General features: G+C 63.8%; 1 protein-coding gene across 1 annotated transcript in view; it reads left to right on the top strand.

The window, feature by feature from the left end:
• LOC119108305 (multiple PDZ domain protein) overlaps nucleotides 1-22,020 on the top strand; it is a 105,502-nt gene that overhangs the window by 37,685 nt on the left and 45,797 nt on the right. Inside the window, exons 14-35 of the mRNA XM_037231881.1 lie at nucleotides 337-474; nucleotides 2,823-3,065; nucleotides 3,566-3,634; nucleotides 4,164-4,295; nucleotides 4,805-4,954; nucleotides 5,183-5,305; nucleotides 5,669-5,842; nucleotides 6,527-6,691; nucleotides 7,216-7,455; nucleotides 7,878-8,114; nucleotides 8,340-8,450; nucleotides 9,405-9,497; nucleotides 11,574-11,603; nucleotides 11,676-11,775; nucleotides 13,278-13,479; nucleotides 14,208-14,333; nucleotides 15,791-15,811; nucleotides 17,753-18,183; nucleotides 18,515-18,690; nucleotides 19,211-19,270; nucleotides 20,555-20,794; nucleotides 21,473-21,598. Of these exons, the coding sequence (XP_037087776.1) occupies nucleotides 337-474; nucleotides 2,823-3,065; nucleotides 3,566-3,634; nucleotides 4,164-4,295; nucleotides 4,805-4,954; nucleotides 5,183-5,305; nucleotides 5,669-5,842; nucleotides 6,527-6,691; nucleotides 7,216-7,455; nucleotides 7,878-8,114; nucleotides 8,340-8,450; nucleotides 9,405-9,497; nucleotides 11,574-11,603; nucleotides 11,676-11,775; nucleotides 13,278-13,479; nucleotides 14,208-14,333; nucleotides 15,791-15,811; nucleotides 17,753-18,183; nucleotides 18,515-18,690; nucleotides 19,211-19,270; nucleotides 20,555-20,794; nucleotides 21,473-21,598 (3,387 nt within the window). The remainder of the gene's footprint in view (nucleotides 1-336; nucleotides 475-2,822; nucleotides 3,066-3,565; nucleotides 3,635-4,163; nucleotides 4,296-4,804; nucleotides 4,955-5,182; nucleotides 5,306-5,668; nucleotides 5,843-6,526; nucleotides 6,692-7,215; nucleotides 7,456-7,877; nucleotides 8,115-8,339; nucleotides 8,451-9,404; nucleotides 9,498-11,573; nucleotides 11,604-11,675; nucleotides 11,776-13,277; nucleotides 13,480-14,207; nucleotides 14,334-15,790; nucleotides 15,812-17,752; nucleotides 18,184-18,514; nucleotides 18,691-19,210; nucleotides 19,271-20,554; nucleotides 20,795-21,472; nucleotides 21,599-22,020) is intronic.

Here is a 22,020-nt window from a genome sequence, read left to right as displayed (position 1 = left end):
TTCGGCCGGCCAAACATGGCAGAGCGCCCCCGGCTGCGCACTCGCTCGGCGCTGAGTCGCCGTGCGAAGCGCCGTGCGTGGCCGACAAGAGCCGTGTGTGTGGTGTTACGAGTCTGACGACTACATTTCAGCTCCCGGCTGAGCGTGGTGCGGCGTGCCAGGGGCCGTCGCTGTGCGTGCAAGCCTGCTGTGTACGTTCAGGTGTGGCCCGCTTGGCGTCTGTTGCGTCGAGCGGCCGCCGTCTGTGGCGCGCTCGCCGCGGCCCGGTGCGCGCCGCGGCGCCAGCTGTCGCCCGCGGCCGCGCCCGTCGCGCTGACACCAGCCGCGCGCCGGCAGAACGGTTTCCCGGAGCCGTACATCCGCGACTCGGCCGTCGACGAGAACAACCTGATCAACGGCCAGCTGGCGGCCGAGTACGAGCTGCGCGAGCCGGCGCTGGCCGACCCGGCCGTGCTGGACGAGCTGCAGAGCCAGGTGAGATCGCCGCCCCCGTCCCCGGCCCGGCTGGGATGTCAGGCCCTGGGTGTCCGTGCGTGGTGGGATCGGTGTGGAGGCAGCGCTCTCCGGAGCGCAAACACAGCACAATGTGATACTGCACGACAATCTCTCGATTGGTCCTATTTCCCGGGGAATAGGAGGTCAGTAGCATTGCGTTCGTGCGGCACTTCGGAAACCATGTGTAGCATAGTTCGCACTCCTGTCATCACGGCCAGATTCAGTCTCGGTCATCGACGGCCACGCTGCCGAATACCAATCGTTGCGCGCGGGCGCCGCCGCCGCTGACCGATGTCCGCTGGCTGCGCCTGGCCCGCCTCTCCACATAGGGGGGGGGGGGGGGGGGAGGCTGAACGTGGGCTCCGGGGGGCGGTCGCAGCCATGCCCGCTCGGTGCTGTCCGGTGCGGTACGGAGGGGTCTTCGGAACAGCACGGGCGTAGCCGTGCCGCCGCCCGTCCGTCGGCCTGCGTGCGGTTCTGCCCGCCTGCCTGCCTGTGTCGTCTAATCAGGCGACTGGATAGCGATCGCTGAGGGATCATGTTGACAGACGCGCCATCGATCGAGCCTTGCTACTCACGCTCGCGTAGACACCGCTAGCCGCCGAGTAAGCTTTGCGGTTGGGATATGAGTGGGTCGCTTCCTGGACGTCACTACTTTGCCGCAGTAATGAATGAACGACGCGCTGTGGGTCGTTTGTGGGCGCGGTATTTTTCCTTCAGCTAAGATGTCAGTGGAAACATACTTCGCTATGCCGTTTTCCCCCTATATAAGCTGTGGTCATCAAATAGTCAAGATATAGAATGCTTCCACCCTTAGTTCGTGGGAGAGAAGAAACTAGATTGCCTTATTCCGTTAACAAACATAGTCTTTCGTACTCGGTGCCATTATCAGGGAGATGTAGGTTGACTGTTGTGAGCAAGTCACGATATTTACGGTCACATTAACACACGTCCATGGATAAGTTGGATACGTTAATGATCATTCACAAGCGCAGCCGCCAACACACCTGCCATCCAACGCTTACCATCTACCATACAACGCCTCGTCGTGCCGCATGGCGCAGCTAAGAGTTGTGTGGTGTGCTGCGTTCAATGTGCAGAGCTCTTTCGTCCCTCCATCGCATGTGTGGTCTTGGCGGCCCAAATACGCGATGTTTCTGTGATTCGTCCCGCCAAAACGCTGTACGTGTCTCGGCGACGTCTCCGAGGTGCTGGAGTGGAACGAGGCATGCTGCTTAGAAATGCTCTAAAAGGTGGTTTTATTTCTTGTTTCCTACGTGATCGATGAGAGGGTGTGGGTTCTCGGACGGGCCCGGGCGCTGCACGAACGAGTCCTCCAGCTCGCCTGTCGTGCATCACTAACCGCTACCGGGCTGGGGTCTTGTTCTCCGCTCACCCGCAGAGGAGCTGCGCTCTCGTAATGACGTGCGCTATGAAGCGGCCTAGCTGATGAGAGCACACCTTTTGGGGCACTGTGGCTCCCCGACATTGTTGACGGGCCGTCTCGCGTCAAACTCGGACACTCTGTATGCGGCACGTGGCGGGCGGCGTATCGGATTCAGGCCAATCTCATCTGGCGACGACGGCTTAATTTCTACCGGAGTTGCATCTGGTCAGATTGGTCCGTACAACGCACCCGGTGTAACTGTTCGAATGGAGCGGTCATGACGCCCACTGGCAGCTATTGGATGCCTCCGGCTGGCTGGGCTTATAAGCTAGCCGACACTAAGCGGTATGCTGCAGATGGCTTGCAGATGGCTTCGTCTCGCCGCTCATGACCGCAAATGCCTTGGATGGAAGAAGGTGGTTTGGGACATGGCTTTGGCTAGGACACGGTATCCCTGCATTTTGTTCGCGATATTGCATAACACGGGCGACAACTTCTTGCCCCGAGACGTTTAAACCCCGCTCTGTTAGAAGTAGATGAGGGTATCATTGCCCCCCACCCCCCACCCCCCCATCAGCATACAGGTTTCTACGAATAGAGGTTTTGTCTGTTGCCGCTTTTGTCTGCTGTGGATCACACTCTACGTGCCAGACGGGATCTACCAAGCCTTTTTGTGTTCTCAGTTTCTCAGTTTGTTGCCTTTAAGTGTTTGACCTCTTCCCAGGTTGTCAGACAGTCATACGTCAAATACTTGACCAGCGCCTCTGTCCACAGGCAAACTTTTCTTCCGCGTACGTGCTGACTGCTGACATTTTCCTCCCTGCACGTGGTGTTCATTCGGTGACAGTCGCCTCGGTGCGGCGTCGCCGCCAGCCGCCGGTTCTCGTCCCCGCCTGCCCGCCCACATCCTCGCGCTGACGGCCGCCTCTCCGCGCTGCAGTACGCGGCGGCGGCCGGCCTGTCGACGGCGCCGGGCGCCGTCAGCGGCCCGCCGCCGCCGCCGCTCTCCGACACCGAGACGTGCGAGGTGGAGCTGGTCAAGGACGCCGCCGGCCTGGGCGTCACCATCGCCGGCTACGTCTGCGAGCGCGAGGAGCTCAGCGGCATCTTCATCAAGTCGGTGAACCCGGGCAGCGCGGCCGACCTCAGCGGCCGCATCGCCATCAACGACCAGATCATCGAGGTGCGAGGCGGCGGCGCGGCCGGCGGTCCGCGGCGACGGCGGGGCATGTGGGTGGGACGAGAGACGGGTCATTGGTAGGGAAGGCGATGCTGGGACGGCGGGATCAGCCGGTCAGTGGTGAGAGAGGCGGGGCTGTGGCGCCGTGTTCGCGACAGCGCCGCCGTGTAAGCGTTGCGTCGCCTTCAGATGGCGCGGTTCGGGCGGTTTAAGCGCATCTTCAGAGGCGTTACTGGACAGTTGTCGGCGGCCATGAAGCCGCCAGATTCCCCGTCGTTTCGCGGATTCGCTTCACCCTGAGTGACATTCATAGCAATCGCTCATGGCCTTCAGTGCAATCGCCGAAGCTGTGAAGTAGTAAAGTGGGGAAGGGGAGAGGAATTGCCGCACATTCCTCGAGCGCATAATGCGCGTGGGTGTTTGGGCTTGACGCGCCCACCTGTGGAGCGTGTCTGGTGAGCCCGAGCGTCGCCTGATCACCGGTGACCTCTCGACCCCGGCAGGTGGACGGCACGCCGCTACACGGCTACACCAATCACCAGGCCGTCGAGCTGCTGAAGAGCACCGGGCAGGTCAGATAACCCGGCGGCGCTCCTGTTCGATGCTGTGTGGGTGTTCGCCACTGAACCACTGCTGAGGTTATGCTCTACCGCGGTTGATCGGCTCTCTGGAGGCTTGCCTTCTGCTCGCGCCGGCAGCCAGCTGTCTGGGTCTCATAATCCCACGACTGTCTGTTTTCGGCTCCTGCGGTCGGGGGCTGCTCAATATCTTTATAGCCCCTTCGCCCGGCGAGTCTGCGAGGTTCCCGCGGTGCTGCCACCCGCCTTGGTTCGGTTCGTTTGGTCCTCCTGACCACGTGTGTCCAGCTGCTCAGCTCACTGCTGTGAGCTCCGCCCGGCTCTCGCGCTGTCACCGCCAGGCTGTGACCAGCTCGTCCGCTGTCGCTGACTGGCCGCGTTGTAGCTGCCTCCGATCCCACTCACCAGCTGCGGGTCCCACTCAGCTCTGCCCAGTTGTTTCGCTCCCACCGACATTCGCTGTCCGCCTGGCCGGCTCTGCTGAGCTCCTGCTCCGCCGCCGCTGACCGCTGCTGCCCTCCAGGTGGTGCGTCTCAAACTGGCCCGCTACATCAGCGGCCCTAAGTACGACCAGCTGCAGATGGCGATCGCGCGGGACGGCGCGCCGCCGGCCTCAACCGAGTCGAGCTCGCGCACCTCCTCCCAGCCGCACCAGGTGCGTGTCGCCGCCCGGCCGGCGGCGGCGGCCGGCGCCGCCACCGCCACCGCCACCGCCACCGCCGCCTTGTTACCGGCTCGGCGGCTGGTCGAACGAAGCCAATCGTCTGAAAGCGAGGCGTGTGGGGGACGCGGTGGGCCGCGCTGGCCGGCGGCGGGGGCGTCCGGTCGGCATGGGCACACGCGGCCCGCCGCCGGCGCCGCCTGTCGCTCACCGGTCGGCCTGGCGAGCAGTCGGCCAGGACGCCGGTCCGCGCGACGCCCGGGTGCGTTCCGGTGCCGGACCGGCGCGATCTCGTCGCCCGTCTGCCGGCGTCGGCCGCTCGTGTGCGAGGGTGGGCGCCGGGCGGCGGCGACGAAGGCAACGTGTCGCGCGTTTGCGGCGAGCGGGCTCTCCGGCGAGCAGGAGTGACTGGACGGACCGAGCCAGCTGCCAGAGCGCGTGAGCTCCGTTCGGGGCGGCCCCGGCCCGTCGCGTGCTCGCGTGACGCCCGTCGCCGTCGACAGGACCTGGTGAGCGGCTCGTCGGCGTCGACGCAGCCGGTCGGCGGCGCCCCGCTCTCAATGGAGCTGGCCGCGGCGGCCGAGCAGCAGCCGGCCGGCGGCGCCGCCTTCCCCGGCAGCAACGCCAGCTACTCAGAGGCCATCGACAAACAGGTACGGCCCTGCGGCCGCCGACGTAGGCACGCGTTCTGACATGGGGACACGTGTGGACACGGGCATGCGTGTAATCTCAACGTGACGCCGTTTGGTGTGAGCCGTCGACTTCGACCAGCCCTGTAAACCCGCCCCGGGGCGATCGCGTCCGTGTCGTACCGGCCCACCGACGTGATGTGTGCGCCGTTGGGGGCTGTTTCGCGAGCGTTGATGGTCGGTGCGCGGCAGGTTCTGCTGGAGGACCTGGAGAAGCTGATCGACGCCGACTATCACGGCGAGATCAAGCCCGAGGTGGAGACGGCGATTCAGCTCAAGTGGGGGAAGATTCTGGGCGACGAGTACGACATCGTGGTGAGTGCCCGCGTACCGAGCAAGGCTTTCCCACCATGGCTTGCTCCTACGTGATAGGTTTTATGTCGCCGATGCTGGCTTTGTCGCTGTGGAAATTAAAGCAGCAGAGCGAGCGATGCCGTGCGTGCTTTAGAACGGAACCGTCGGGAAGCATTTGAACTGCTTTGTCATGGAGTGCGTGAAAGCAGAAAGCAGAAAAAAAGCAGTTAACGTAAGGTTCGAGGTGGTAGTGAACCCGTCGAGGCGTGGATGCCACCCTCGCTGGTGCGGATGACCGGGGAAACACCGTAGTCACGCCGTCGACGCTCGCCGTGCCGTACGGGCGAGCGCGAGCTGTGCGTCACTGTCCGTCGCGCCCGCCAGGTGGCGCAGATCAGCAAGTTCCAGCCGGGCGGCGGGCTGGGCGTCAGCCTGGAGGGCACCGTGGACGTGGAGGACGGGCGCGAGGTGCGGCCGCACCACTACATCCGCTCCATCCTGGCCGACGGCCCGGTCGGCATCAACGGCCGGCTGCAGAGCGGCGACGAGCTGCTGGAGGTGAGGAGCACCCAGCGTCGCCCTCTGCCCTGCCACCGCCCCTCCGCTCTGCCACCGCCCCTCCGCTCTGCCACCGCCCCTCCGCTCTGCCATCGCCCCTCTGCCCCGCCCCTTCCCCCGCCCTGCCACCGCCCCTCCGCTCTGCCACCCGCCCCTCCGCTCTGCCACCGCCTCTCCGCTCTGCCACCGCCCCTCCGCTCTGTCATCGCTCCTCTGCCCCGCCCCTTCCCCCGCCCTGCCACCGCCCCTCCGCTCTGCCATCGCCCCCTTCGCTCTGCCACCACCCCTCCACCGTGCCAACGCCCCTACGCTCTGCCATCGCCCCTCCGCACTGTTACCTCCCCTCCCCTCCGCGCCGGCCGCCGACAAAGCTGGCCACCCTCGACCGTTGGACCTCTGTAGCCACCCTGGCCTGTGCTCATTGGCCAGATGAATCCGTCCTGAGAGTGTCCGAGACGCTGCAACTGTACGACACAATGACGCCGTATCCTGATGCCGCTGGCGTTCGCTCGTGGCGTTTGTGACGCTGCGGCGCGTCGCTGGCGACCGGCCTCTAACCGGGCGTCTGTCCGGTGCTGCCGGCATGTTGCATCCTGGCCGTCGCGTCGTCCCAGTCGTCTGTTTCTGTTCGTCTGTTCTGTTTGGCGCCGTGGGTTCAGATGCCGCCGTGCGCCGTGTCGCCAGGTGAACGGCAAGCGGCTGCTCGGCCTCAACCACATGGAGGTGGTGAACATCCTGAAGGAGCTGCCGGTGGACGTGCGCATGGCGTGTGCCCGCCGCTCGGGCCACCCGCCGCTGCACGGCTTCGACGTGCCGTCGGCGCACGGCCGCGCCCAGTTCGCCGCCCGCGTGAGTGGTCGGCAGGCGCGGCGCGGCGGAGCTGGGGGAATGGACCGCGCGCGCTGTTGGGCGTGGCTGGTGCTGGTTCGGGGGAGGAGGTGATGTAGGATACAGTTAGGCGCCCGAGCGAGCGCGGGGCGCCAGCACAGGGCGAGCACCGGTGTGCCAAGCTGTCGCCTGCGGAAAAGGATGTCTGGTTTTGCGTTATCTAAATGGCCTCAGCGGTGCACGTGCTGTGATCCGTCCAGAATAGTACACAGTATGACATTTTGGTGCCAGAGGCGTAGTTTGGTGCCTGAGTTGACACGGAGGCCGGGTGGTGGTGGTGATCCGGCGAGCGCTCACCTGCGGGCTGATGCCGATAGTTCCAAGTTGTGTGATTACGTCTGAGAGACGGTGGGTTCGAGACGCGCCGGTGTCATTGTTTTGACTTCCCTTCCCACCGTGGCGCCAATAACGGGGCCCCGCGGCTGTAACCGTCGCACACAAGTCGCCGCAAGCCCGGTCAGTCAGCGCGTTGGCCTCCTCCCCAGAGCCTCCTGAGCGGCTCTCTGGGCCAGCTGTTCCCGTCGGACCGGCTGGTGAAGGCGAAGTCGGACGGCTCGCTGGCGTCCAGCGGCGCCACCACCTCCGCCACCGACACGAGCATGTCGCGGCTGCGCTCGCGCAGCATGGAGCCGCTCTCGGGGCTGGCCATGTGGTCCAGCGAGCCGCAGGTGTTCACGCTGGAGAAGGGCGAGCGCGGCCTGGGCTTCTCCATACTCGACTACCAGGTGCGGCTCGGCGGCGTCCGGCCGTTTGGAGCTCGGGCCTGTGCTTCCGGCCCCATTACCGGCTCACGGCGGCCACGTCTACCGAGGTTGTTTGGTCGCGGGTTTATGGTTCGGGGCGGGGCGGTTATTACCGGGCGTTGATGTTGGGCGGTTTGCAAATGGGGCGAGGCTGGCTGTGCCGAAGTTGTCATGATATTGGAGCTGTAGTGCCGTTATTGTATTTGCAATGCGGTATTATGCTCATGTCGTGGGTGTCCGCCATTTCCGCAAAGCATACGAACCGGTTATGTACAGCTAGTCCCATCCTGCACTGCCCTAATGTGACCTGACCTGAGCTGGCGTGGCGTGATCCGATCTGACCTGACCTGGCGCCGGAGGACCGATGAACCTGACAAGCTGTGTGACCTGACCTGACCCGACAGGACCCGATGAACCCCACCGACACGGTGATCGTGATTCGGTCGCTTGTGCCGGGCGGCGCCGCCCAGCTGGACGGCCGCCTCATCCCCGGCGACCGCCTGATGTTCGTCAACGACGTACGACTGGAGAACGCCTCGCTGGACCAGGCGGTGCAGGCGCTGAAGGGCGCGCCGCTCGGCGCGGTCCGCATCGGCGTAGCCAAGCCGCTCCCCCTGGCGGCCGACACCAGCAGCAGTCAGGTGAGGAGCGGCCGGCCGGCGCCGCCGCCACGCGCAGCTGAGAAGAGGTGGCTTATCTGGGGAGGGGCGATAGCGGCGTGGTCCGCCCCGCCAGCTGCCGTCGGTTCACGGGTGAAGTTAGGCGTGCCTGGTGAGCCGGGCCGGTGCTCAGGCCTGCTGTTGGATCAGGGCCGCCGGACGCTCCGGACGCCGCCGCCGCCTCTGACGGTCAGCCCCTGCCGCCAGGAGCTGACCGCCTCGTCGCACTCGGAGACCGAGGTGGACCTGGAGGTGGCGGACGTCGAGCGGAGGTCTTCCAGTGGCGACAGCTCGTCCACAGACATCTCCCGGCTGCAGGTGCGCCCCCCCCCCCCCCCCCCCCCCCCGCGACACCGCTCCACGGAAGGCCGGTTGCGGTCCAAGGCGATACGCAGACGCGATGTGTTGTCCGTTCGCACTGACCGGTGTCACGCTGTGCCGCTGTTCAATGTCGAATAGGTATTGTGGGGATCAGGTATACGTGTTTGCTTTTGCGTTTCTGGGCCTTCATTTTTTCATTTGCGAATCATTTTTGGCGTCAGTTCTTCTTTTCGACATCGTGGCACAAGCTTAAATTTGAAGCGCTGTGCCGGAAAGGGCGCCAGGTTTCCCAATGACACGGATGCGGCCGAGGAGGGAAACGGACAGCGGTCTAGCTTCCTTTTCATTTGTGGAGGAACTCCAGCTCCCTTCCCCCCCCCCCCCCCCGTCCCTACAAGTCAACTTTGAGAGAAAAGTCTGTCCAGCCCACCCGCTCTCCCCCATCCCAACTTGTCCAGAAAAGTATGTTAAGGTGGAAGGGAAACTCCTTTTTGTGGATTGTGGGCGTAGGTGAAGTAAGCGTCATTTCCCTACCCACCCCCTCTTCCGACTTACCAGCACCCAAACCACGTCCCTGGTGGCAGGTGCAGCGAGCGCTGATCTGATACCCTGCCGGAGAGTAGGCTTCCCTGTCTCTCGTGGACGCGCTGTCCGGCGCGGTTCGACCATCTGTCAGTCGTATTCGAGCAGACGGATCGGCGAGACCCTGGCGTGAATCGGCCGCTGGGGAGGCGCTCTCGCCTTCGTGCATGATCAGCCTCACTGACGTGACGTGCCGATGCGCCCACCCGCAAGGCTGGCTAGGATGACGCCCGTCGCACTGGGGCGCCAAACATGGGCCTCGGCCGCCTCCGGCACGTGCCGCGAGTAGGCCGTGGTGGGGCGGCGCGCGGCGGCTGGACGGAGCGTCGCCAGAGGGCTCCGCTGACGCGTGCTCTGGCCGGCCGCCAGTGTCTGGAGGGCGAGGAGGCGCTGCTGCCGCCGCTGCCGCCGGCCGACGCCCCGCTTGACCTCACCCTGGACGGCGTGGCCGATATCAGACAGGTCAGGTGGTGACCCCAGGCGACCGCCTGGTGACCGCGGGCGACCCCGACCGCGGGAAAGGCGTCTGCGCTGTCGTATGCCGGGAGGGGTGATGGGTTTGCGGTGTCGTGCGTGTTTGAGGGGGGCGGGGGGAGATGAGCCTGCGGGCTCTGCGTTGCAGCATGTGCACAGCGGTGGTGCTCAGATTTTGAGCGGCGGGTGCCCTCGGTGTGAATGTTCGAAATGCGCGATGAGCTCGCAGTTGGGGCTAATCTGGCGTGATTTCTGATGTAGCATGCTGCACGATGTCTTCGACTGCGATGTTTTGTGTGCATTTACGTGTGCTGTGTGGGCGTAGGTGCGCATTCGCCATAACTTACTGCTGACGACTAACAAGCATCTAAACAGTACTTTACTCACGCGCATGAATTTTGCTTGCCTGACGTGCTTCTTAGTGCTTGCATTGCGCGGCAGCCTGTGTCGGAACTCTGGACGGTTCTTACTACCAGTAACATATCTCATTGGCCTCTCTGGGAGCACCTCATCTTCCCCACGTCACCAGGCACGCGACCTCTGTCGGGCTTTCACGCTGGCTCGTCTGTTTCTAGCTGCTAGCCAGCCTGGAGCTGTCCGAGGACGCCTAGCTGCATGGTGCTAGTGGGCCGGCCGCTGGGGCTGGCTCGCTCGCACGCGCGCGCGCTCACCATGCTCTCAGCGGCCGCCGCGCCTGCCGTTCGGCCTCTGGCAGCCGGCTGCGGCTCTGTGGGGCGTCTCTTTCTGGGCGTGCGCGGCGGTGCGGGCTCAGCAGGGGTGGCGGCGAGGTTTGGTGGGCGGTGCGGGCGCACCGCGGCAAGACGAGCGCGCGCATGCTCTGGCACCCAGCGCATGTGGTGCGTGTTGTCCGCGGGTCGTGCGAATGCCAACGGCGTTGACGCGCTTGGAGCCTGCAGGGACCGGCGGTAGATACAAGATGCTATGCTTTTAGTTATGACTTGTCTAGTCCGGTTGCGGAGAGCTGGGCGGTGCTGGGGTTACTGTTTCTGAGTGATCGTCATGAAAACGGCAAATGACATGCGCATCCATCTAGACACTCGCATGGTTTCTGCCTGCTGCGTATACGCCGTATGTGTGGAGGGCCTTTCAAACTTGAATCGTGAATCGTCAGTCTCGGGCAGACTCCGCCGTCTGGATCACCTGATGGAGCGTTGGAGCGTTCAGATTCGTACACCTACCGATCGGTGCCCTTCCTTTATCGGTCGGTTTCGACCGGCCGTTGAGGCGCGTAGTGATATCCTTTCGCTGTCACTGGCGGGCTGGCTAAAGCGCCAGCACACTTGATAGATTGTGCCAACCCTTTGTGCTGTAGTGCCGCGTTATTCCACGAGTTAAAAGCGCTGTTGCCAAGGAGACAAGTTTGGGCGCAGAACGACAATTCTTGCGCGTCGCAGTCGGCCTCACATATTGTGCACTGTGGAATGACATATAATACATCACGCCGAGAGAAATTGGTCCGTTTTTCGGCGATTGCATATGCAATGGTTTTTTTGGCTCTCCAGCGTTAAACAGATATGACATGCGCATTTGGAGTGCCGTGAGATCTTTTGGCATGCTTGCGTGTTTTATCTCGTGAAATTTTAATGTACAACGAATGTAAACCCGTGACAAGTCTTCATCCGGGGTAAGTCATGCTCTTCTCAGATCGTCATGCCTTGTCCGCTGTTGTAGAGGCGCCCAGTGGCTTCCAGGTACCCACAGTTATGCCATCACAACATCGCCTGGATGTTCTTGGTTTCCTTGTGCACGCCGCTGTTGCAGTGGTATCATGCTTCCTCCGTCAATCCGCAAGACAGCACTTGCGTACTTGACACGGTCCGTCGGGTGTGTGGTGCATTCGATGTGGTAACTTGCAGATGTGGGGCTTTTCTCGCCATCACCCGTGCCTTTGCTCGCGTAGAACTCTGCGCTGTCGGATCTCCCACGGCGCCTCGTGTCGGCCAGCCTCTGCGGAGGCGCGTCGCCCGTCCGCTGCCCGCCGGCGCCTCCCGGCCGGCCGTCAGCGGGGCGTCGCCTGGCTGACGTGCGGCTGCACCCCGGCAGGAGTGTGTCCCGGTGCCGGCGGTGCGGCAAGAGCGGCTGCTGACGGCCGGCGCCGGCCCGCTGCCGGTGGAGCCGCCGCCGCGGGACGGCCGCGAGCCGCCGCCGCCCGGCCCGGCCGTGCTCCGCTACGGCGGCGAGATCCCGCCGCTGCCCGACGAGCTTCAGCGCACCGTGCGCATCCGCAAGGGCGGCGACGAGCTCGGTGAGCGTCCGGCTGGTGGGGGGACCTCAGGCGCCACCGGAGCCGAGGTCACCGAGGCGGGACAGGCGGGAGGGCGGCGGCAGGCTCGGTGAGCCCTCGGCTGGTGGAGGGGCCTCGGCCGCCACCGGGGGGACGGGTGGGAGCACTGAAACGAGGACGGGGACTGCGCGCAGCGCAACTGACGCAGTTGATTTCCTGGCTGAGTTAGATCCCATGCAAACTGCAGCGTGGTGGGACGTTTCCAGTCAGCAGATGTGATATTGATGTGGCGACAGGGCATGGGGCGTTGGGTTGCCTGCGGGGATGGCAAGTTCGACTGGGGGCGGACTTGTGTAGCGTCAGGGACGCGGTCGTTCATTGGCTGGGAGGAGGAGCATGGCGTGTCGCTGGTGGAGTGGAAACGAGATTCACGACCAGGGTGATGTTCGAAGGATGAACGACAGCTGAAGCCGTGGCCGAGGCTGCTGTTGTCGAACAGCCGTTGCAGGGTGCCGAGCAGCCGTGGTAACTGCGTGACGGAAGAGTCCATTTATGCCCAAACAAGTCCGTGAGATGAGGTGATTGGATGGGATGAAGCGGCTGTTACCCCCCCCCCCCCCCAACTCTGGCGTGTTTTGGTTATTTTCTCGGCTGTGCTGTAAGTAAACGAATGCCTCTGTAAACACTTGGCATATCGTGGCTTATTTGATCGGTGGAGGTATGGAATTGGACCTTTCAGGGTGAGGTGTTACCGAGGTATATCGTGGCTAATTTAATCCATGGAGGTATGAAATTGGGCCCTTCAGGGTGAGGCGTTACGATTGCCCGTGGCTTATTTGATTGGTGGAGGTATCGAATGGGCCCTTTCATAGTGAGGTGTTACGTGTGCCGTATGTCGCGTATGATCCACATAGAAGCGTTTTAAAGACATGCCACTTCGTCCGGCAACAACAACGTCTTGAATTCCAACGTTTTCACGAAAATGTCCAGTGACTCCGCGACGATAAAACCCATAATGGAAGGCGCCACAATGTTACCAACAATACGTCTGCTCGCCACCTGGCGCAGTGCAGACCCTGGCGCTCAGTCGTAACAAGGCCTGTGCCAGACACCGCTTCGATCCAGATAGCCTGTGAATGGCCGGTGCCTCCGTCCTCCCGCTGACGCCCGTTTGTCGGCGCCTCTGTCCTCCCGCTGACGCCCGTTTGTCGGCGCCTCTGTCCTCCCGCTGACGCCCGTTTGTCGGCGCCTCTGTCCTCCCGCTGACGCCCGTTTGCCGGCGCCCCTGTCCTCCCGCTGACGCCCGTTTGCCTGCACCTCTGTCCTCCCGCTGACGCCCGTTTGCCCGCGCCTCTGTCCTCCCGCTGACGCCCGTTTGTCGGCGCCTCCGTTCTCCCGCTGACGCCCGTTTGTCGGCGCCTCTGTCCTCCCACTGACGTCCGTTTGCCGGCGCCTCCGTTCTCCCGCTGACGCCCGTTTGCCGGTGCCTTGTCCTTTCGCTGACTCCCGCCCGCCGGTGCCAGGCCTGAACGTCGAGGTGGTGGACAAGGGCCTCAACGGCGTGCCGGTGAAATCGGTGACGCGCGGCTCGGCCGTGCACAAGGACGGCTCCATCTCGGCCGGCGACTACATCGTGTCCGTCAACAACGAGACCATGCGCAACGTGACGCAGGCGCAGGCGAAGGCCGTGCTGCGGCGCTGTCAGCTGATCAGCACCGACATCACGTGAGCGCTGGCGCCGAAGCCCCGCCGGCCCGCCGATCCTGTTAGCTGCCGGCCTTCGCCGCCGTCGTCGGCTCAGCACTAATGGGATCGGCCGGTGCGGCGGCCGCCGACGGGGCCTGACGACGGCCGGGGCTGGTCGGGGGCAGGCCGGCACGATAGGCGGGACGGGCTTCGGTTGTCTTGGAGGGAGGCGGGGGAGGTAGGAGGGGTGAGATCGGCACCGGCGCGGCAGGGGACGGTGAATGTCACGTGGTAGACGTGGAAGGTGCGGTTCGGTTTTGGGCGGTTATATTGGCGGCTCGGCTAAAGACTTCCATACTGTTGCCGTCCAGAGGCAGAGTAGCTCACGTCGGCATTTTCAATTCAGCTGAGTTTGCATCTGAAGACGACAAGAGATGCGCCTGCCTGAAAACTCGCGGTTTTTGATGTGCGACTTTTGGATGGCATACTAGTTATTGCTTGTGCGTCCACTCTTCGATAGGCCCCTGTATTACTGTGATCAATATCATGAATTCTTGGCGGCTGACCTTGTTGAGCAGGTTCTGCTGACCGTTCGCTCCCCCCCCCCCCCCCCCCATGCTCCCGCAGTCTTGACTGTAGGCCGAGCTCTAGACGTGCAGCCGACGCTGGTCGATGTGTGTAGCATCCACTCCCCAACACGGGTGGATGCAGGGGCGGGCACTTCCCACATGTGGTGGCGGTCTGACCGCGCCGGGTGCGCCGCGCAGGATCGTGTACGTGCCCAGCGCCGACGCCGCCAACCACCGGGAGGCGGCGCTGATCCAGATCAAGCGGCACGCGGAGAAGATCCGGCAGATGAACCTGCAGAACCTGCCCCGCCAGATATCGCCCAGGTCAGTCTCGGCCCGCTCCGCTCGCGCTGCGTCTGCGGTGCCGGCGACAGCCGTGTGCGGGGGGTGACGGTAGCCGCCGGCGCCGGTTAGCCGCGCGGAGTTAGTGAAAGGTGGCTGGGTGTGGGTTCGGCCGCTTCGGAGGCGGCGGCTGCACGTGTGACCTCTCGACACTGCCGGCTGGATGCTGGCGTGTGGCGCGTAGCACCCACACAGAAGGGCGTAAAAGACATGCCACTTAATCTGGCAGCAACAACGTCTCGAATTTCAACGTTTTCACGAAAGTGCCCAATGACTCCGCGACGGTCCTGACCCGTGATGGAAGGCTGGATGCGCCTGGCCGGCCGCTTGGTGGGCGGTAAAGCGACCGCCGTCCGCCGGCTACTCGCTGCTTAAAAAGAAATCAAGTCGAACGCGGCAAAACCCACCAGCTGCTGATGTGGTGCTATCGGACCGCCGTCGTGCCTGGTCCCCCGGCGTGATAAGCTATTACACTGTTCGATGGAAAGCCATTTGGCTGAATGGCATCATCTACCATATGTCTGCGCTGTCTGAACCAGCTGTCGCCGCGGCACGAGCAACAAATGTCTTCGGAGAAGTGGCTCTGTCCGCGGCGGTTGGTGCGCTTTGAAATCATTGCGACCTTCTGCTCTGAATTCAATACCGCCTCTAGCTCCGGCATTGGGCAGGCATGCAGTATGCATGAAGCGCTCCTGCGAAAGCGAGCGAGCGACGCAGGCCGTTGCCGGGGCGTCCGCCGCTAACCCGATTGGTGCGGCAGTGAGCGCTGCTGGGGTACGCCAGCGCGCCTCGGTCATTGCCATCACCTTTTTCTGGCGTGCTCACTGGGTCTGCTGTGAAGTGCCGGCCAGCAGAGACACACACCGACGCGTTTTGACCGGGATTAGGCGTTCAGGTTGTCGCATTTTAAAATCTGGACCTGCATTGTATCAATCGGATGTGCTTGTCCTGTGCGTAAAGCCGATCTAACAAGTGTATTCGATTTCGTTTTACGTACGCCACCTGTTAATATCCTCATCGCGGTGGTTGGGGTGGTGGAAAAAACACACTGAGTGAGTGCTTTGGCAACATGGGACCCGCTGGTAGGAATTCGCTGCAGGGCGTTTCGGCATGCGGAACCCGCACCGTTAAGGTCAGGGGCCCAGGTCCACCCCTTCACCGCTTCGTGCACGCAACGGGTCTGAACCACACGCGTGAGCTATGCACCAACACACGGAGTCACCACCGGTCTGCCCTGCGTGTCGTCCACCATATCGCCTCACTGCTCCCCCCCCCCCCCCCTCCCCCGGCGGGGCGGCCAGGAGGGATGGGGTCGCTCGTGCAGTGCCCCACCGTGCCTCGCGAGAGTGGCCCACCGCTAGCGCACCCTGTCCACGGCTTCCGTACGGACCAGCTTGGCGTCCCGCATGCCTGCGTCTAACACCCGTCTCTCGCCGTAGGATTTTCCCCAAATACTACCGGTGAGTGGCGCGCGCGCCCGCGCGGCCTCGGCCGACGCGGCCGCCGTCTTCCGTGTAGCTCGCCGGCCCCGCGCGCCGTAGACTGTGCCGCCGGGCTCGGTTGCGCTGCGGCCGGGCCGGTCCAGTGGCTGTGTTTGGGGCTCGACCGAGCGGAGTCGTGCGGCACAGTCTGTAGCGCCGCCTGCGCCCGGCCCGTCTGTGGAGCGCCGCCTCTGGCGCCCGTGGCGGTCTGTCTGTCTTGCCTGCGTCGAGCCGTGCCGTGCCAGCGGCGACACCCTCGGCCGGAACGTGATGTCTGTCAGTCGGCCTCCCGTGCCCTGTTGTACCGGCTTGTAGTGCCTGTGTCGAGCGGCCCGCGCCAGCCTTTGGCGCCCGCCCCCCCCCCCCCCCCCTCCCTCCCCGGAACGCGAGGATGCGATCGCCCGTCCCCTGCCTCTCCCTCTCCCTCTCCCGCTCCCTCTCCTTCTCCCTCTCTCCCTCTCTCCTCTCGCTGCATGCGCCCCGGCGGTAGTGATTGCCTTCATCCAACCGGGCGCGGAAGCCACGTGGGCATGAGGTGTCGTGTCGCTCGAGACGGTCCTCGCAATGTTTGCTGGCTGCACGACAGCGGTGATCCGAGGCCATGGCGTCTGGAGTGTTAGCTGTCCGCGCGGCTTGACCCCGGGACCGATAGCTCGTTAGCAGGGTCGGCACAACGGGCTGGAGATCAAAACGGGTTCTGTGTTTGGCTATGCGGCTAGTTTAAATCAGGCCCATCAGTCTGCAATTTTCCTTCAGAGATTCTGGCAATGCTAGCTGGATGTCATTCGAGGCCATGCTCGCTAGGAGCTTTCCAGCCATAATGAGGTTCATCGGTCGTTTGCATCGGTGTAATACGTCCGTCATTTATACGCGGGCAAGTTTTGCAGACGTCGCCTGCACAGGGCGATATTTTTATGGATGAGGTTGCATTCGCTTTTGTTAGAGGATCCGGGCTTTGCCAATTGTCTTATTCTTTCAGCCTTGCACTTGAGGTGTGAAACATTACGCCGACATTGCATTGCACTTGGACATGGCGCTTGCACTTGCACTTGCACTTGAAGAAGCAACTTTAAATCTTTTGACCTCCGTATTAGGCAGTATCTGAAACACTCGTTCCGCATTGCTTATGGGTCGAGCGCTTAATGCGACCTGGTAGCATTTGCTCATGCCCATTGCACGCTTTTTCTCCATGCATTTTGTTTGCTGCTGCGTCAAAATGTCATCTCCAATCTGCTCCATTTGTGAATCGATTGATTACGTTCTTCAGTTGGGTGGTGGTGTCGGTTCCAGCAGAGCTGATCGCGGACGACACATGGGTCTCAGTATTCGGTGTCTGGTGGGCGGTCGGACCACGCGCCGTAACAACTGCGCCATTTGTGGCATCAGTATTCCGCCATCAAGTTTTGTTCTACGTATGGATCATCAGCCACAAAGCGAATGCGTTTGGCTAAGGCGTTGGTGCACCTCCGGCTAGCATCTGTGCAGCGTAGCGTGCGGTTCTGTGCGGCGCCGGTGAGGGTGCATGCTGTTGCAATGTGTGATAGCTGTGTCTGTGTGCAACTCTGTAGGTGTGCATTAGATGTCGCGGGGCGGCGAACGCCGTCAGAATCCGGACCAGCCGTCGGGCTTCGCGCTCGCAGAGGGGCGTCGAGCTCTGTTCAGCCGAGTGTGTGTCGCATGCGTGTTCCGTCCGTGAGTCTTCGTGTGGGTCTTGGTCGTCTTGGTTCCGCTTGGAATGTCGGCTGTTTTGCGGGATCTGGCTACGGGTGTTCGCCGTTTCGAGGGAAACGTCACTGGATTTCGAACCGAGTCCAGCCTGCGCTGCACTCAGTCCGGGAACGGCGCCCGGTCGCGGCAGGCTCCGCCGCCAGCCGCGCCGACCCTCTGGGGCGGCCGCTGACCCCGGTCGGCCCGTTCCAGCTCTCCCTACTTCGGCCCGGACCCGTCGGCGGCGGACGCGACGGCCAGCGGCAGCGATCCGGCGGCGCTGACGCGCTCCAACACGGCGCCCAACCTGAGCGCGCCGCTGGCGCGCGTCGTCGACGTGGAGCTGGACGCGGTGTCGGCGTTCTCGCTGCCGCAGACGGCCGGTGACGAGCGGCCGCCGCCGCCGATTGGCCGGCGCGCCGAGTCGGCCGACCAATGGCGCGGCGGCTGGCGGCCGGCCTCGGCCGAGGAGGAGCGGCGCCGCTGCCGCAGCGCCGACTCGGTGGTGGCCGGCACGCAGACGCCGGACGAGGAGGGCCCGCTGGCGCCGGCCGGCGACACCACCATCCTCACCGTCGAGGTGGACGGCAACACGTTCAGTAGGAGTTTGCCACCGCAAGTGCCCGCCCCCGCACCAGCTCAAGGTGAGTGCTGCCGGCGGGGAAGGGTGGGGGGACTGATGATGCTGGATAGGGAGTCTGGCGAGGAGTGATACACCATCGCATGGAGTACGTTTGTCAGCTGATCGCGTGTGTGCTCTTGCCCGCCGTGCTGATGATCATGTGTTTGCTTTTGTATAACTTTTTCGCTAGGTGGACAGATCAGCATGCAAAGTTAAGGGTCGTGTAGCATTTCAAAGGTTTCTTTAGAATCGATACCAGTCCCGAGAACAAATCTCATTAATGGAGGAAGCCAAGTGGTGCCTTGAGTAGATCCGGACACCTTGGCGCGGCCTGACGTCGCTGCCTCTTTCAGAAACCACGTGCGAGTCGTCGAGTTTTATTAGCGACAGCGCGACCGGTGTGAGTGATACAAACAGTGATTGCGCCGGCGCGGCCGGCTGGGGCCGCGCGGACAGCCAGCGGGCGAGCAGCGGGGCCTCCGCCGCGGACGACGGCCGGCGCGCCGGCGCCGACAGCCGGGACTCGTCGGTGGCGAGCGTCGAGCGCCGCCCGCCGCCGGCCCGACGGCGCAGACCCTAGTTCGGCGGCGCGCCGCACGGTGGAGGGGGCCTGCCGGCGGCCGGCGGCCGCGGCGCCGAGTGTCGCCTCGTCGGCGGACTCACCGCTCAGCGGGCGCGGCTCGGTCAGCGGCACGGCCGGCTCTCCCGTCAGCGGGCGAGCCTCAGCCAGCGAGACGGCCGGCTCGCCGATCAGTGGGCGCGTGTCCGCCAGCGGGACGGCCGGCTCTCCCGTCAGCGGACGGGCCTCCGCCAGCGGGACTTCCGACCAGTGCTCACCTGCGGCGGGCTCCCCCGCCAGCGGGCGAGCGTCGGCCAGCGGCACGGCCGGCTCCCCTGCCAGCGGCCGGGCATCGGCCAGCGGGACCACCGCCTCGCCGGCCAGCGAGCGCGCCTCCGCCAGCGGCACGGCCGGCTCCCCCGTCAGCGAGCGGTCGGCGGGCAGCGAGGCGAGCCCGGCACCGGCCAGCAGCAGCCTCGAGGGTCGGCCGACGCCGCGCCGCCCCAGCCCGCCCGTTGTCACCGGCGTCACCGTCAAGATGGTCTCGCAGGTGGGCGGCTCGTCTTGGAGCCCCGCCTGCCCCGCCCCGCTCCGAACCTCCACTCCCATCCCTTCCCCATCCCTCCGCTCCTCCCCTCCCCTTTCATCCCCCTTCCATGCCCTGCCCTATGCTCCCCTCTCCTCCCCTTCCCTTCCCTCACCTCTCCTTCCCTGCCACGTGTGACGTCGCGAGCTGTGACGGCTGGAAAAATCGCCTTCGGAGAAACTGGTGCGGCCTGCTAACTGGGTCTCCAATGGAACCCGTTGGTTGGCTGGCTGCTGGAGGCGTTCTGGGGTTTGCCCTCACAACCGAGCGATCAATCAACTGCGGCACTGGTGACGGCAGCGGCTCCGTGCGGAACGGCCGGGATCCGGCTGGTTATTAATGGGACAATATCGTGGCTTTAAGGGCGCCACCATGCGGGGCCCGATTAGGATTCCAGGTACTGCAGTGGTCACGTCTGGTACCCCTGGCTATGCAGGAAGGCGGTCCAGCGTGGGAGAGCAGAAGCCAGCTGGCTCGATTTTTGGCAGAAACTATTTGAGTTCATGTCGACGTCTTCAATTTAAAAGAAACAATCATAGGCGTCGCACGGAGGGTAAATGTCAACGCCTGGTCTGTAGGTGTGGATTGCCGGACTTAACTAATTTTTTCTGTTATCTCCCGGAATGTTGAAATACCGCCCTGATGTCACTACTGAGACCTAGCGCCTTTGATTTAGCGCATCGAAGATGCGGGGGGGGGGGGGGCGGCCAGCGGTGTGACAGGGCTCAGACGAGTGTGTGCAACCGCTGTGGCGCACCAAACCCCGTTCCATTTTTAAACGGGGCCTGTGCCTGTGAGCCTGTCATGGCTGCACCATGTGGGCTTAGTGTGGGGTGTGAACTGTTGTAGCACTGCCTTTTATCAACTTATATTACGTGTTCTCTTCCCCTTCCGTTGCCGTGCTACGAGTTTGTTTGCGTGCAAGGACTCGTAAACGTCCGATGCGCCCTTCCACCCTCCACCTGCACGCAGCTGTCCTCCCCCACCCTCCACCTGCACGCAGCTGGCCTCCTCCACCCTCCATCTGCACGTAGCTGGCCTCCTCCACCCTCCATCTGCACGTAGCTGACCTCCTCCACCCTCCACCTGCACGCAGCTGGCCTCCTCCACCGTCCACCTGCACTCAGCTTGCCATGATCGCCACGCATCCCACGTGCTCACTTCCCCGAGAGTCGCCGCCGAGGCGCGTGTCCGCCGCCGTCTCCGCCGCCCACGCAGCGCCCTCCTGAGCGGGCGCCCGTTCGGCAGGGCACGCCGCCGTCGCAGGCCGGCCCGGCGCCGGCCGGCCAGTCGCCGCTCGGCAAGCACTGGGGGCCGGAGCGGCGCGTGGTGGTGTGCCGCTCGCCCTCGCAGTCGCTCGGAATCTCGATCGTCGGCGGCAAGGTGGACCTCTACAACGCCGCGCCCGGCGGCAAGACGGTCATATCGGGCATCTTCATCAAGAACGTGCTGGCCGACAGTGTGGCGGGCCGCACTGCTCAGCTCAAGGTGAGCGGCCGAGGCGGCCGTCTCCGAGATGGCTGTCTTGGCTCAAGCTGAGTGGACCGAGATGGCCGTCTCAGCTCAGGCTGGGTGCGCCGAAATGGCCGCTTGAGCTTGATAGAAAAGCGCATTGGCTCGGTCCGCTGCGGATCATTGCAGTGCGACTCTTTTCCTGGAGCTGTGGGCATTCTCGACAGACCGGTTCGAACTCTGGTTAGGTGGGGCAGGCACGAGATGTGCCGCCCAGCTCTTCGGAAGCATAGCGTTGTCACTTTGAGTACCGCGGTGATGTGTTCTTCGGTATTCCCGATCGGCCACCCGTGACATAATGTAGGAAGCACTGAATCATTGTGAGTTAGACTTCTTCAGTCGATCAATCCACCGTGACCCACACGAGGCTTCACACGGTCGCCGTTTCATTGCTCCTTGACGAGAACCCACGCGACCGGTGGATGCGATCCAGCCGCGCGCTGCGTCGCGGGCCGCTGGTACGGCGAATGGTTCGGGGAGTCGTACGGTGTAAATTCCAGTCCCATGTGTCACGTGGCCACGAGCTGGGGAGATCGCTTTGGCTGTGTTCATGCGGCACGCTGGCCGTGCTGCGCCGAGCCCGACGCCGAGCCCGACGCGGCACCCGAGCCTGCCGGCGCCGCCCGTGGCCGACCCGCGCCCTGCCGTTCGCAGACGGGCGACCGCATCCTCTCGGTGGACGGCACGGACCTGCGCACGGCCAGCCACGACCAGGCCGTGGCCGCCATTCGCAGTTCGGGCGACGCGATCGAGTTTGTCGTGCAGAGTCTGGTGCACCGGGTGAGTAGCTGAGGCCCGTCGCGCAAGATGGCCGTCGCTCGCTGTCGCCGTCTGCGCTCATCATGTGTCGCTGTCGCTGTGCGTGCGTGCGGGTGAGCGTGCAATACATTTTACTACGGATACGGGGTGTGGATCCGCCGACGGAGCGGAAGACCGCTGGCCTGCGGACGGCGTGAGCGAGGACGTCGCGCAGCCGACCGGCGCTCTGACGGGGCTCGCTGAATGGATAACCGTCTCCGACTAGTCTTGCGATCGTCTGCTGGCTCTGGAGGGCGGGTGGTGCCGATTGCCTTGCGTCTGTAGTCGTTGAATGGTCTGTACATAGTTGCGAGCACTTGGCGGGGCGCTGCCCGGGGCAGGTCGTACGTGCGCCGCCCGCGTTAGACTTGAGCCGGCCGCCGTCGTCGCGCGCTGCGTGTACC

This window comes from Pollicipes pollicipes, unplaced genomic scaffold, assembly GCF_011947565.3.
Source record: "Pollicipes pollicipes isolate AB1234 unplaced genomic scaffold, Ppol_2.1 Scaffold_6686;HRSCAF=7923_pilon_pilon_pilon, whole genome shotgun sequence".
Classification (NCBI taxonomy): domain Eukaryota; kingdom Metazoa; phylum Arthropoda; class Thecostraca; order Pollicipedomorpha; family Pollicipedidae; genus Pollicipes; species Pollicipes pollicipes.
The sequence above is the reverse complement of the archived record's forward strand: the minus strand, read 5'-3'. Positions and strand labels throughout refer to the sequence as shown.